The sequence below is a fragment of the Colias philodice genome, chromosome 27 (assembly GCF_061535455.1).
Source record: "Colias philodice isolate Cphi_HAF_F1 chromosome 27, ilColPhil1 Martin Lab GWU primary, whole genome shotgun sequence".
Lineage (NCBI taxonomy): Eukaryota > Metazoa > Arthropoda > Insecta > Lepidoptera > Pieridae > Colias > Colias philodice.
Window position 1 is genome coordinate 556,138 of NC_143112.1, and position 16,831 is coordinate 572,968.

Here is a 16,831-nt window from a genome sequence, read left to right on the forward strand (position 1 = left end):
ATAATAAATTCTGTGTTCATATTAAGAAATTAAAGACAAACTACTTCGCTGTAAAGTGTTCGAAACGTTGGGTAAAATAATATCATGAATTTTAAAAATTTCTATGTTTGTTTGAACGCGCTAATCTCTGGAACTTATGGTCCAATTTGAAAAATTCTTTCGGTGTTAGATAGCCCATTTATTTAGAAAGGCTATATAAGCTAAATTATATCGCCATGCTAAGACCAACAGGAGCGGAGCAATGCGGGTAAAACCACGGGGCACAGCTAGTGTATAAAATTCGCGTAAAAGAAAGACATTAAAATACTAAATCGGTTATATTTATTTGAAAAATATGATTTTTTAAATATAAATGTTACCATGTGAAACAAAACTACCTAATAATAGAAATCATATAAATAGAAATGAATGCCGAAATGTTTTACGCGCGTAACTGCCAAATAACTTTATTTCGACATTTTTACACGAAATTATGATTTCGGACTGAAAATTCCAACAAGAATGAAGTTGGCGCGCCTGATGTTTGAATGAAAATACATTGAGTACATAGTAATAAAAAAAGAAATATGGATCGATCGAAAAAATGTAAATGATAATTTTAACCTAATTTCAGTAAGTTATATTGACTGTTGTCTTGTAACAGTTTTGGAAAAATATTTTCAATTCTCTCAATAAAGTATAGTCCGGGATACATCGCCCATTTTTGCAAGTGATTACTATCAAGCTAATTTTTCGTGAGTAGCTTTATTTTGATGAGATGCCCAATAATTTCATGTACGAAACTCTCGATTGTGGTAGCTTACAGAGGTAACAAGGATAAAATTTTTTGATTTGACGGTTCTCAAATATTTATTACGCAATTTGTAGGACAATATGTCTGTTGAATTATATAAGTATTAAATAAGTGAAAATTAAAATCAGCTGGTTACTAATCATTTATGATGACTTCGTTATCGATACACATTGGAAAGGGGGACTCTTTGATCAAACCATAGATTTTGTAGGACAAATATTTTTTCGAATAATTTAGATAATTATCTTGAGATTGAACAAAAAAAAACATTCAGTTAGTAATTAATATTTGAGAACCATCAAATCAAAATATTTTATCCTTGTTTCCTCTGGTAGCTACCACAATCGAGAGTTTCATACATGAAATTATTGGACATCTCATCAAAATAAAGCTACTCACGAAAAATTAGCTTGATAGTAATCACTTGCAAAAATGGGCGATGTATCCCGGACTAGTAGGATTGACTGCCATATTTTTTCTAATAATTTGCTAGCCAAGCCTTGATTACTATTAGTCCCGGGAATCGAACCCAAGACGCCATGATTGTTCAATCAATGTACTAAGAGCATATATCATTGGGTATAGAAAATAAAACAACGATTTATTCATAACATTTAATTTATTTCATTAGCAATACATTATACATGAACTATATAAATACTATAGTTTTCTATAACTATATATTTTATTCACTAAAAGCATTATTTATACATTTTATTGCTAAAATCACAATTTCGCCGTATTATTATAAATTTATTACATTTTTTTTAAATTTAGGCAAAGTAAGAAAATTAATTTTAGTCGATGATTAAATTTTAATTATTAAAAACAATAAATACGAATTAAAATCTATTGCATTTGATTTAAATGCAGTTGTAATATACACAAATAAAATACAAAAAAATATTTAACAGTGACAACCCTACAGGCATTTTTACAATAATTTCGTGCCTACTATGGCTAGGGTTGACACACAGCATTTTAATTATAAAATTATTTTTACACATTTCTAAGAAAATATCCGCCATTTTCTTCTTGCTCATAAATGCCCTAAGACCCGATTTTTCCAACACTTTAAAAATTGCCTTGTTTATAAAAATTATTTACTGAAAAACCTAAAGAACATTTGACAATAAGTGGAAAAAACTAAGTTAATAATTTAATTCACGTTAAATTTAAAACGTCGTTTAATAAAACAGAATTAATCTTGAGTTTATTACCGTTCTAAACTTAATAGGGTACTTTACGTAAACTAAAAATAGGGTACTTTTTAAATTGTAAATTCCGTTTTGAAGGACCAATTTTTATAAAAAAACGTTAAAATATAAAAAATAACAGATTCATAGCGAAAAAATAGTAAATTAGATTCGCGTAGATAAATATTTAGATTAAGTAAAGCACTCTATTGAAAATTCAACCTTATTTTCATTCCATTAAAGCTTCTTTTACAAGTAGTTTCACTTTCATACAACTACCCTCATGCGATAAAATAAACTCTATTGGCAAAAACATATTTAATATTTTACAAATGTTGACATATAGGCTACATGTTAAACCGGATTTAAGCCCAGATTTATTTCCTATAAAATTTAGGACATATAAACCGTGACTATCGATAGATATCGTCATATTGATATGTGACTGAAATAAATCGGGATTTAATTCAGTTCTTGAAGTGAAACATCTTTAGGCGCGTTGAGAGTAAAATTTCAAGGTCGCGTCATGGCAATACCGTCACGTCATGGACGCAGACGATTTTGGTATTTACTTGCCAAAGAAGTTTCACTTCTGACACGTTTTCTCTACATATCTTTCAAAACGTGTTTCAAGATGGCGCCTTCGTTGTTTCTCGTCTGATTTATACCAGTTTCCAATGTATTAATTGGAATAATTCTGGATTCTGATTCTGTGGACTTTTGTGACGTTGTTTCTATGGAATCCAGGTTTTGGAATAGCAAGTTGTTGGAACCCGTGGACGGGTTGCGTCGGTGCCCCGGGTCTAATGTTGGATGGGGGCCTGTGGAAATAAAAAAATAAAATTTATCTTTAATTTATTATTAACTAGATTTCCTCCCGCGGCTTCGCCCGCGTTTTCAAAGGAAAACCCGCATAGTTCCCGTTCCCGTGGTGTTTCCGGGATAAAACCTATCCTATGTGTTAATCCAAGTTACCCTCTATAATATGTGTGCTAAATTTCATTGTAATCGGTTCAGTAGTTTTTACGTGAACGAGTAACAAACATCCATACATCCATACTAACAAACTTTCGCCTTTATATTAGTATGGATTAAGATAATAAGATTAAGATAAATAAATCTTCTATAGTAAAAAATGAATCGCTAAATGTGTTGGTAAGCGCATAACTCGAGAACGGCTGAACCGATTTCGATAATTCTTTTTTTATTATATTCCTTGAAGTACGAGGATGGTTCTCACGGAGAGAAAACGGGAACATGTACCACGGGCGAAGCCGGAGCGGACCGCTAGTTGTAAATAATAAAGTGTTGTAAATAGCTAAAGAAGCTAAAAATAGCTTTTTATTTTTATTTTTGTCTGTTTGTCCGGGATAAACTCAAAAAGTACTGCATGGATTTACTTTAAATTTTGCATGAATATTACTAACAGGTCGGGTCAACATATAGCAATGCGTGTAAAACCGCGTTGCACAGCTAGTAAATAAATAAATAAATTAAAATCTATAAAAACTCACCAACAGTAGAACTCTTTCTGGACCCCGCCCTCAACCCCATCATATCTGGCAGAGCCGGTCGCGGGGTGGACTCGGTTTGTAAAAACTTAACAAACTCGGCCGCTAAACTATCAGTTGTATTAGTTGATCTAGATAGGCCTAGCTTTTCGCACTCTTTCTGGTTGAAGTCTAATACTGTCGATAGAATGCGTAGTATTTGCGTTCTGAAATACAATAAAAATAATAAAAAAAATGTGTGCGTGTACTAGTGTACACACGTAAGAAGTGAAACTTCTTTATGACCTTATTTTTTAAAAAATAATTTACTATATGCAACTTTACAGAAATACGTCGAATCACGCGTGGTAGGGATAAGAAAAAGATGGCGCGTAACGGAGAAATGTCACGCGTAACGAAAAAATGTTACACTAAATTATTTTCCAACCCCGATAAAGAAATTTCACTTCAAAAAGTGGTTAGATTAGGAAAATGTATGTGAATTTTAAGTTATTAATTTTTGATGAAAAATAAGACTTTTTTAAAGAATGGTTTGAATTCTATCACTGCGAGATTCGAGGGGGCCTCATGATTAATTTTTTATTCTTTAAAAATTAACTATCTTACCGCCCGCGGCTTCGCTTTTGTCTAAAACCTAATAAATTATATACTAAAACCTTCCTCTTGAATCACTCTATCTATTATCGCATCAAAATCCGTTGCGTAGTTTTAAAGAATTAAGCATACAAAGGGACATAGGGACAGAGAAAGCGACTTTGTTTTATACTATGTAGTGATAAGAAATATTTGAACGCTGTAAAACTAAAAATTTCAATCAAAAATTAAATGAAAACCTCACCTATTAGTACTACTGTGTCCGGCCGTCAATACATAGTTAACAACCAGGTTTTTCACGAGATTCTTGTCAACTCTATCCTGCTGGTTCGATATCGCGTTGTAGTATCTCTCTTCCGCGGCAGCTACGGACGTTTGTAATGTACGTACTGAAATTTTGGTTAGAGAAAGTTAAAACTACCCGCATTTTTTGTGAGATTTCACACAAATTAAATAATTTACAAAATTACAGATATTTTATAAAATGACGGAAGGAACGATATCTTTTTTGATAAATTTATAGTTATTTTATAAATATTGAAAGTAGTTTTTAGGCACTAATAAATATTAAAAATTTATGATTATTATTTTTTACTCTATGTAAAGTACTTCATTTTATATACTATCTATTTTTTTTTATACAATTGCCTACAATGTAACATTAGGTAAACCAATTTTACATTAATTTCATCACAGATACATTTGTTTTACTAAATTTAAACACAATGTATCAATAAAAAAAATATCAACATTGTCTAATTCTCTTATTTCTTTCAGATATACAAAAAATACGCAGTTAACGATCAGTTAATATACTAAATAAACGATAAAACTAATTCTAAATCTAATAAAACAATAAAAAAATACAAAAAATACCTTCTATACTACTCTCACCATGCACTACGCAGCTCGACGACAAAGCGCACACGATCTCAAAGTATTATTCAGCCACTGGGTAGAGATATTAGAGTATTGACCATTTAATTGTAACCACTTGGCTAAACTTGATCCACCAATAATAAACTTTTTAGTAGATCTTTAATAATAAAGGAATTCAACAAAACTGCCAAGTCTATATTTTAAAGACAATCAGATGGAGTCAAATACCCATTTCATGATGTATTTATGGCAATTATAGACATGACCTCTTTAAACAGTGTAGTTATCAAAGATTTTTCAGATCAGATAAAATTTTATGACCCGAATAAGATACATGAAATTCTATTATTAAAATTCATCTCTGACTAAAATGTACTGTGAATACTGCAAAGTCAAAGTTGATGAATCAAGTGTAATACGTGGCGTAATTAAATAAGCCAATATCCCTTATTCCCTTTTACCAATTAAATCGCCAGTACCTGAAGTAATACTCAGAGACAATGCCGCGTCTGGTGTCTTCTAAACGCTTCTACTGGAGGGAGGAAAAAACATCGAAAACATCAATTTCACAGATACCGTTGTAAACGACAACACTCCAGAAATAGATGCTTCGAATGTAATACGACATACAGTGTGCAATGCTTACGTAACAAGTGCTATATGAGACAATGGGATGAAACTTCTACAAATTAAATGTGAAATTATATAGGAACTGCTTTCAAAATCGATGAAATTAAAAAATTAACACGGTACAATATAAACTATATTACGATGTCTCAAGAAGTTCGCAAAAATATATCTAATGCAACATCAAATGTAATTCAAATAGGATTCCAATACTAAAGTCTCGCATAAGCTTAATACGATAGGAATTAGTTCGATCAAGTTTGTAGAAGTCTCATCAAACAACAACAAAAAAAATCACAGGCAAAAATAAAACAAAATGGTAACAGGACGTCACGATGTAAAACAACGACCCTCAATCAAACCCCATATGGTAATCTGAGTGCACGAATCAAACGACAGTACATTTCATATATTGCGCATTTGACTCGGCGTCTAAACCTCACAGTTACCAAATGAGATTAGACCGAAGTACGTGCAAGCTCGATCTTCAATATACTGCTGTTAAAGCGCTTAATTCTCTTAAAACTGCCATTAAATTTCGCAAATAATAAAAATCGCATGACAACCAATACGCGATAAAGAAGTAAAAGCTATCATTAATATAAAATTTAAACGCAGCATAACAAGTCAATTAACATAAAAAAATGTGTGCGTGTACTAGTGTACACAAGTAAAAAGTGAAACTTCTTTATGACCTTATTTTTCAAAAAATAATTTACTATTTGCAACTTTACAGAAATACGAATAATAATAATAATAATGAATCACGCGTGGTAGGGATAAGAAAAAGATGGCGCGTAACGGAAAAATGTCACGCGTAACGAAAAAATGTTACACAAAAATTTTTTCCAACCCCGATAAAGAAGTTTCACTTCAAAAATAGGAAACAACATCAAAATATCAAACGCAAAAATCATAAAGCATCAATGAAACTATACGAGACAAACACGAATGTAACTCAAAACGAGACACACGAAAGCAAACACAACATCGTCTATATATGAAAACTTACATGTGTCGCTACTCGCAAGTGTCAAACATTCTATTTTCTATTATATTGTAGCTGTACAGTATCTAACTGTATACCAACTGGTAGCCTGGGATGTGACTAGCCCAGAATTACCAGCTGATATTTAGCCAGGCACCGGGCAGATGTATAGCTATTTGATAATGTCCACTAACAAAATCACTCAACATAATTATAATATAACAGCTCTTTAAACGTATTACAAAGCCAAATCAATTCAATTCAATCTATTATGAAGACAAATGTATTACAAAACCAAATTTTAGATCTTCATAAAATATACAGGGTGTAATCGTTAAGTGTGCACAGGCGATTTTTCCGTAAGTATTACAGATAACAAAAAACTTTAAACTGATATCGAAAGTACTTAACCTAATGAGTAAAATGGCCGAAATAAATTTTTAAAAATAAATCGAGAAATATCAAAAAAATTATCTTTAAACCCTCCCATACATTAAGTATGAAATATGAATATCCCATATACATTTAATATGAAAGATTTTAGCTTTCTTTTTCCTTTTTGGTTTTCTGCTTTAATTACTTCGCAAATTTGAAGTGGCATTTTCCACGCTTTTTCCGGACATTTTCACGCATTTTCCGGATATTTTCCGGGGATTTTCCGAACATTTCCCTGGCATTTTCCGGGGATTTTCCACGCGTTTCCCAGACATTTTCCGAACATTTCTCAGGCATTTTCCGGGGATTTCCAGGCATTTTCCGGACATTTTCACGCATTTTCCAGGGATTTTCCACGGTTTTTCCGGAATTTTCCACGCATTTTCCGGATATTTTCCAGATATTTTCCAGACATTTTCCAGGTATTTTCCGGTTATTTACCGGGAAATTCCCAGGCATTTTCCGGGGATTTTCCGAGCATTTTCCACGCTTCTCCCGGACATTTTCACACATTTTCCGGATATTTTCCAGGCATTTTCCAGGGATTTTCCAGGCATTTTCCACGGTTTTTCCGGAATTTTCCACGCATTTTCCGGATATCTTCCAGACATTTTCCAGGTATTTTCCGGTTATTTTCCGGGAAATTCCCAGGCATTTTCCGGGGATATTCCGAGCATTTTCCACGCTTCTCCCGGACATTTTCACGCATTTTCCGGACATTTTCACGCATTTTCCGGATATTTTCCAGGCATTTTCCACGGTTTTTCCGGAATTTTCCACGCATTTTCCGGATATTTTCCAGACATTTTCCAGGTATTTTCCGGGGATTTTCCGAGCATTTTCCGCGTTTCTCCCGGACATTTTCACGGATTTTCCGGATATTTTCCGGACCTTTCCACGCATTTTCCACGGGTTTTCCGGAAATTTCCACGCATTTTCCGGATATTTTCCAGACATTTTCCGGGAATTTCCCAGGCATTTTCCGGGGATTTTCCGAGCATTTCCCGGGGATTTTCCAGACATTTCCCGGGGATTTTCCAGACATTTTCCAGACATTTACAGGCTATGTCAGGGAAATGTCCGGAAAATGCCTGGTAAATATCTGGATCATACCCGGAAAATGCGTGAAAATGTACGGAAAATGCGTGGAAATGCCTGGAAAATCCCCGGAAAATGCCTGGGAAATGTCCGGGAAATGTCCGGAAAATGTCCGGAAAATTCCCGAAAAATATCCGGAAAATGCGTGAAAATGTCCGGAAAAACGTGGAAAATGTCACTTCAAATTTGCGAAGTAATTAAAGAAGAAAACCAAAAAAAGAAAAAGAAAGCTAAAATCTTTCATATTAAATGTATATGGGATATTCATATTTCATACTTAATGTATGGGAGGGTTTAAAGATAATATTTTTGATATTTCTCGATTTATTTTTAAAAATTTATTACCGCCATTTTACTCATTAGTTTAAGTACTTTCGATATCAGTTTAAAGTTTTTTGTTATCTGTAATACTTACGGAAAAATCGCCTGTGCACACTTAACGATTACACCCTGTATAATAGATCATCATTAAATATAAAATACTACGTAATACAAAAAATATTTAAAAACTGCAATTCATACCTTATACATAACTTGCAAAAAACTAATAATACCCTATAAATCATATATCTACATCACAATCTTTAATGAAATCTACTTCATAAATAGACATTATCTTTAATTCAATATAATTTATAGTCTATTATAAGTAAATGTTACATGCAATTTACCTTGTTCCTTCAAATCATTGATTTGTGCAGTTTTTGTTTCAACTTGATCACCTAATCTCGTCGCAGCTTGTAGGCCAGCTATAGATTCATCTAATTTGCCCTTTAGTCGTGCAATTTCATCTTGTAAACCTAAATTTTGACGTTTGATATCTTCCATTTTGTTTCTTATTTTCTCTGTGGCCGCATGTATGTCGCGTTCTTTATCTGGAAAATATAAATTAGAATTTAAACAATAGATATCGTTTGAATTTAATTATGCACCTTGGCAAGGTAAGGTTGATTAAGTTTAATTATATAATCATTTTTTTTGCTGCATTTATAGCAATCAATGCAATTTTAAAATATGCATCAATTTAAATAATAGAAAAGATAAGACGCGAGATCCTTCGAGCGAGCTTTACAATCCTACTACTTACAAGAGAATTTTTCAAATCGTACCAGTAGTTCCCGAGATTAGCGCGTTCAAACAAACAAACTCAGCTTTATAATATTAGTATAGATTCCTTACCCAACTGAAATTGTTCTAGAACAACTTGTAGATTAGTTAGTGCGGCTTCACTTCTACTCCTAGCGTCCTCCGCTTCGCCGAGTCGCGCTTGACCGTCCTCACGTTGTTTCTCTAATAATTTTATTTGATTTCTGAGCGTTTCCACTTCTTGGTTCGCTCGAATACTGAAAACATTAAGATGAGATTTAATTATAGTTTTGTCAGTCAAAAATGGTGTCTAATTAAGTCTTAAGATTAGTTAGCTCTTAATTTTGTGAATTGATTAAGACAGGAAAATTATTATAACTGAATTTAATCGTGATGAAAGTGAGTATATCTTAAGGAACATATTGGTAAAAGGAGAGATTATAAACAATACATATAGAACTGAAAAATCAAACAGTAATCAAACATAGTTACAGTTATACGAATATTCTAAAGAAGTTTCTATTTTTTATGTTTGTAGAAATCTTCAGAAGGACTGTATTTTGTAATACCCCTATATTCCCATCATGTAATTTCTTTCTCTATAATATAGATATACAATTCAGTTTTTTACCAGCATTTAGTAATTATTAGTGATAACAAATAACTTACCTGTTACTAGTATACACTGTGCTAGTCTGTTTCGCTCTTTCCTCCACCTGGTGCAATCTCGTCTGACATTCTGTGAGCTTCGTCTCTGACGTCATCAACTCTTGCGTATAATTCTCTTCCGTTTCGACGAGATGATGACGTAACCGTTCCAATTCTCGAGTCGAGTTTTGCTCTTTTTCGGACAACTGAAAAAAATTGTTTTTAAATCACTAATGATGTTGTTTATAAGCCTAATTACTTCGTTAAATTGTTTTTTTAAAGTTCAGGTATTTATTTATATACAACACTTTATTGTACAAAGTAAGTATAACAACAATAATACCACAAAAAATGCATTTGTACAAGAGGTGGCCTTAATGCTTAGCAGCAATCTCTAGCAGGCAACCTGGTAGGAATGGAAATGTATAAAGTTCATGGTACTGTGTTCATATAAATTATATTATGATATATTGTCTAGTACATACCTGTACATTTTCTGCTGTCAATTTCTTCACTATTTCTAATTGAATAGTTAAACTCTTGTCTAAATCTTCACATTTCTTCGTCAAGTTTACTACGGTGTCCTTTGCATTAATCAATTCTGCTCTCAGTGTTTCATGATCAGTCAAATTTTGGTTCAATGACATAATAATTTCATCTTTCTCTTTAATTGTTACTATCAGCTTATCACAGTTAAGGCAACTATCGGAATGATTTCTTATTAAAGCGTCTTTCTCATCGAGCATTCTTTTAAATTCATTAGTTTGTTCTAAAATTACTTTATTAAGCCGTTGGATCTCTCCATGATACTGTAAGCTCTCATTATGTTTGAGACTAACTAAATTGATTAATTCCGCTTTTTCTGTATTTTCTTTATCTATAATAGCTTGATATTCTTGACATTGAATTTCAAAGAACTGTGATTTGTTTTTAATTTCTAATAATTCACTTTCTTTTGTCGTAAGGTTATTTTTTAGATCGTTTAATTCTTGCTCAATAGCATTTTTTTCTTCTAACAATTTGCCGGTGTCATCATTTTGAATAGTCGTACTAACTGTATTTATTTTATCTGTTAATTCGACGATTGATTGTTGTAATTCTTTGATTTCCTTATCTTTTCCCTCTATACTTAATTTATAATCAGAGTTAGTTCTTTCAATTTCCTCAAGCTTGTTTGTTAATTTTGAAATCTCAGCATTTTTCGAAACAATCTCATCGTTTAATGTAAATAGTTGTTTATTGACTTCTTCTTTCTCAGAATGTAATTTCTGTAACTCTTCGTGACTGTGGTTCGAGCTTATGCTTGTGCTGTTTAATTTTTCAGTAACCTCCTGTAATGATTTTTGAAGTTGTGCAATCTCTTCATTCTTAACAGATAAACTACTTTGTAGTTCACTTACGCTTTGATTAAGATTTGTTACGGTAATGTTGTTTTGGGCTAACGTACTATTTAATGTATCAATAATGGAATCTTTTTCGTTCATATCAGTTATAAGTTTATCAAATTCTGATTCAAATTGCAGAATTTTTGCGTCCGTTTTTGATAATTCGGCCTCAAGTCGTAATTTCTTTTCAAGAATAATTTGGTGTTCTGACTTGAGAGTGACAAACTGATTATTTAATGCATCAAATTCATCAACTTTAATTTTAAGTTCATTAATCTTATCTTTCAAGTCGGATATAATTTCAGATTCACTAAAGTGATTTTGTTTAAGAGAATTGTTATCATTAATTAAATCTTCCCGTTCTCGTCTTAAATTTGATATTTCATTAGTTAAGTCATTTACATTTTTCGATAGATCTGTATTTTCATTTTGCAGTACTTCGAGTCTAGCTAATACCTCGGTTTTTTCTTTGATAATACTATCAATTTCATCTTGACTTTTTAAAGTAGCTTCAAGTATTTTTACCTTTTCTGTTAAATTGAAGTTATCATTTTCTATTTCTTGCTTGTGTTTAAGTAAGGCATCGAGCTTAATTTCTACATCCTTCAATTTATGATCTAAAACTGCTTTCAACGATTCTAGTTCTTTGTGTGACGAAGATTTTTCTGATAATAACACTTTGAGTTCATCAATCTCTTTCAACAATAAAACTTTATCGTTTTCAATAATGTGTAAATCTATAGATAATTGTTCATTTTTGGAACTGGCATTACTCAAACGTTTTCTTAAGTCGTCAATATCATCACAAGCTTTTATTAGTTTCTCATTTTGGGTAACATTTGCAGTATTTTCTAACTCTTCAACAGCTTTCGTCTCGTTCTTGCAAGTTTCTAACTCATTGAGCATCGTCGTATATTTATTCCGTAGATCATTTAAACTTTCTTGTAGGATTATTTTTTCTTTTCTTACTTCGGACAATTCCGTTTCTATCCGTTTGATTTCGGATTCAAAAGTTTTGTTCATTTTGTTGCAATCAGCAAGTTCACTTTCCAATTTAACCAAATTATCTTCATGAGATTCTATTATAGGTTCTAGTTTTGACGTATTTTTCAAAGCTGCTATTTCCGAGATAAGGAAATCATTGTTCTTTTTCATTTCATCCAATTCACTTTCATAGTGCTGTATATCTGTTGTTAAATACTCATTTTCAGTGGTTAAATCTTCTATTTGAGTTTTCAAATGACTAATGTTAAGTTTTTTCTCTGATAACTTTTGCTCAAACGTATCTATATCTTTCTTGAAAGAATTAATTGTTTTAAACACACTTTCTAATTTGAATAAGACTATGTTATCTGTAGACGATGGTATTTCGCCAACATAATCGACGGGTAGATCAAAATTCACATACCGATTGTAAAGCTGCATTATTTTTTCTGGTTTAATTGTTTTATTGGTGTTTGTATCGTCGCTTTCCTTTTGCTCTAATTTGTGTTTAAGATCATTGATATCCCGTTTCAATGTTTCAATAACGCTCTTTGCATTGTCATCAATATTGATTTCATCCATGTGAATTTGATTTGTATTTCGTCTTTCTTGTAATTCATTTATTTTTTTCTGTAACTCTTCATATTTTTCTTTTGGCACCATATCAGACATTTCAGATTCTTTCGTCGCAATCTCAATTGCATGTTCCAGTTCTGTAACTTGTTCCTGTAATTTAAACACTTCTTCGTGAAGCTTTTGATTTTCTTCTTGGAACTTTTCCGCATTTTCTCTTAATAAACTGTGTATCCTTTCCAGATTTTGATATTTATGATGCAACGTTTCATAATCCTCATGAGATGTTTTCATTCGTTCAATTTCCTCATCCCTTTCTCCTAATTTTGCCATTAACTGTTTAACTTCAGCTGAATAATCATCATTCGCGTTCTTCATATCCTCGTGTTCCTGTTTTAATAGCTCAAAGTTCTTTTGCAACTCCTTTTTTAAGGTAAGTAATTTTTCCATTGCAGCCTGATGTTGGCTATCTAAATCTTCTAGACTATTAGCTAGATTTTTATTTTCTTCCCGCAATCTGTGTAGTTCTTCATCATTATCAGATCCTTTTTCAACCATAGAACAATCTTTTATGGCGGATATTTCATCTTGTAATGCTTGTATTTGTAGTTTGTATTGTTTTTCAATGTCATGCTCGATTGTTTTCGAAGATTGGGGTGGTGGGTCCCAATACCAACTGGATTCATCTTCTTTGACGCCATTTCGTCTTGAGAGTCTCTGTAAAGACAGAAATAATACATTAATTTTAAAATGTAAGACTATTGCTTAAAGAGAACAGTATGGTGTCGCGCTGTACACGACTATAGATAAGAAACAATTAATTTATTTAAATTTACTGACAATATAGAACAGATAATTTAAACCGGTTTTAAATTAACTTCACAACGAGCAATGCTGTATGATTAGTTTGTACAGTCACGCATAAAACCCTATTTATTATTATTTATTAAGTCTGCATTAATGTACCATGTGTCTAATTTAATAAAATCATATTTTAAATATTGCTAACACAAACTTTAAGCACATTACATCGGAACGACCTTTTCGTGTATTGTAATAAAAAGTGTTAACCATCCTAAACATATTTTTACGAGGTTATTCGTATTTTTCCTCTTTTTTACGTACATACATGTGGACAAGGTGCAAGATGTACTTTTTTTGTATCATCGCAACATACCATAGTGTGTCTATTAAAACATGATAACTTATCAAGTGAGTTATTCATCGTTGACTCATATATGAGTGCGTATACGTGGTCAATGCATTCATAAGAAATAAAGAGCGTGTCTGAAGTTTCACTTCTAACACGTGTCAGAAGTGAAACTTCAAATTCTAAGATAACAAAATCGTCGCCTTACTCCAGGACGTGACGGTATTCTCATGACGATACCTTGAAATTTTTCACGCTAACGCGCCTAAAGAATTTTCACTGAAAAATATTAGCAACTTTCTGCCCCAGCAGAGGTTGGTCTGCCCTATTGCCTCTTTTTCTTGTTTTCTCTCAATAAGAACCTTCCTAGTTCCTGAACAAAAACGTAAAAACCGCCGAATTGGTCGAAATTTTTTCGATTATAGATAACTATAATCTGACTAATCGATATTTCCGAATTACAGTTACAGCATATTAACATATAAGTGAATTATCACTTATATGTTAATATGCTGTAACTGTACTTTCTTATGTTTTCTTTTATGAAAATATTTTCTAAGTACGCTAAAAAGTGGGTGAATAAAGTTACTGAACCTATTACAATCTTTAGACAAAAGAAACACATTAATAAATTAACAAATCGTTAAATAAACGAGGTAAGAGGTGAAGCTAGTAACCGAATCGTACTTTTTGTCGATTAAAACTTTACACCTAGCAATAAATAAAACTAACTACCCTCAACAAATTAATTATTGCACAACCTTAATAGTTAAGATAAAAGTAATAAAATATAACTAGCAATATTTGCATAGATTACATTAATTGATTCGACTTTACCTTGGATACAATCACATTATTTAGCGCCAACGTATATGACTAGATTGGCAAAGACGTTATTGAAGAAAATAAAAATCCTTATAATAAAGGAACCAGGGGCCTTAGACAAAGTAACAATTAAAAAACGATAACGAAGTTAGAAAAGGAAAAATGTATGGGATTGACATTAGATAGACCACGTGATCTAACGCGGCGTATGTCAATCCCATACATTTTTGCCTTTTCTAACTTCGTTATCGTTTTTTAATTGTTACTTTGTCTAAAGGCTCTGTATAGACAGACCTCTGTACCGTATAGTAATAGGTAAATTTTGAGGAGTTAAATAAATTTGGTAATAAACAATTTAAATAGCTAGATATCAATATTATGTTCATTACGTAATTATTCAATAGGTACTATAAGAAATAACGACAGATTGAAAAATTGGAGTCAAGTTAGGGCGCGTTCCCACCGTGTCGTGACGACAGATAATCGTGTAGTTTTAAGTGTCGTGGCTTATATGTTTAAATGGAGGTGTTCACATTTAGAACGACACAATTTACTGTCGTCTACGACAGTTTTTGCAGTGACGACACTTTGTCGTGACAGTGGGAACGGCAAGCACGACAGTCGTAAAACGATAAAAAATCTTGGACGGCAACTCTATGACGTCCATTGAACTCAGGAGAGTAAACGCACTAGTAATCACCAAGCGAACGCAGATGCGACTAGATTTGTAGCTTGCTGATGATGTGTAAACGACAAAGCGACTGCCAGGAAACGATAAAATGTCGTCGCGATCCAATGGGAACAGCTAGATACGACAGTCGCTAAACGACAAAAAATGTTGACGACAAACAATCGTTATAATGGGAACAGGTAGAGACGACAGTCGTCGAACGATAGATTAGTCGTTACGACATAGTGGGAACGCGCCCTTACCAATATTTATTAAGAATATTTAGTATAATTTTAACTTAGCAACAGGTTTAATTATATTTCTGTAAATAATTTATTCCATGGAAACAAAATTCTCATTAAAACTATTTGAATATCAGTATAATTATAAGTGAAAGCTATTTAAATCGAACATTGATCTCACCTAAACTAATATAACCTAACTAGCTGTGCCGCGCGGTTTCACCCGCGGACTGATGCTCATGTGTTAACTGTTAATGCAAACTTTTATTCTCGTAAACTTTAGTGGCTTTAGAGGCATTTTTTAAAAACTACCACCGATTTGAAAAGTCATCGAGAAGAATCGGCAAGAAAGTCGATAGCTACTCTTTCTAAAGTTTTTTTATTTATTTATTTTATTTATTTATTTTATTCATAACAAGTAATTGACAGGTTTTACCCCAAAGCATTACATGTTTAGTTTTACACAAAATATTAAAAATAGGATACAGTTTTCATTAACTATCGACTTAAGAATTTAAAAACATTGGATTTATATGTATTTATAGACGTATTAAATAAATCTGTCTCGGGTAGCAGAGCGAGCAAGTCGTTTACTAATTTTACCGAACGCACCAAGGGGGCGTTACGGCCAGAAACAGTTCTTACACCTTGCTGCACAGCAAGGAAATCACGACCCCGACGTAGTCCCAACCCAGAAGGAGCCGCTACACTATAAATAAACTTCGGAGGAATTTTAAAAGAAATTCTTTCAAGACTAAATGGGTTATCTATACCACCATTTAGCACCTGATAAACGTGTACTAGTAAAATGTATTTGCGCCTTGATTCAAGACTGAAAAAGCCTGTCATACCATATACATAAAGAGACGGGTACATATATGGATAGTATCCATACATCTGCCTAAATGCAAACCTACAGAACTTTTTTTGAATTTTCTCTAACATAAGAATATATTTTTTTTCATGCGGATCCCAGATAATACAATTATATTCCAAACTACTTCGGACGTATGCCTGGTAAAGAGAAATAGTACATTTTATGTCAGAAAAATTATTACCAGTTCGAATAATAAAACCGAGAATTTTTAAAGACTTATTGCATATATTCACGATATGGTCCTTAAAATCTAATCGAGAAGTAAAAGTA

General features: G+C 32.4%; 1 protein-coding gene across 2 annotated transcripts in view; it reads right to left on the reverse strand.

Moving 5' to 3' along the window:
* Positions 1-2,103: 2,103 nt before the first annotated feature.
* LOC149476440 (uncharacterized) overlaps positions 2,104-16,831 on the reverse strand; it is a 54,127-nt gene continuing 39,399 nt past the window's right edge. For both annotated transcript variants that reach the window (XM_089711740.1, XM_089711742.1), the window contains 7 exons: positions 10,341-13,514; positions 9,877-10,061; positions 9,301-9,464; positions 8,793-8,996; positions 4,339-4,483; positions 3,504-3,706; positions 2,104-2,810 (listed from right to left, as the gene is read on the reverse strand). In XM_089711740.1, the coding sequence (XP_089567866.1) occupies positions 2,596-2,810; positions 3,504-3,706; positions 4,339-4,483; positions 8,793-8,996; positions 9,301-9,464; positions 9,877-10,061; positions 10,341-13,514 (4,290 nt within the window). In that variant the 3' untranslated portion in view covers positions 2,104-2,595. The remainder of the gene's footprint in view (positions 2,811-3,503; positions 3,707-4,338; positions 4,484-8,792; positions 8,997-9,300; positions 9,465-9,876; positions 10,062-10,340; positions 13,515-16,831) is intronic.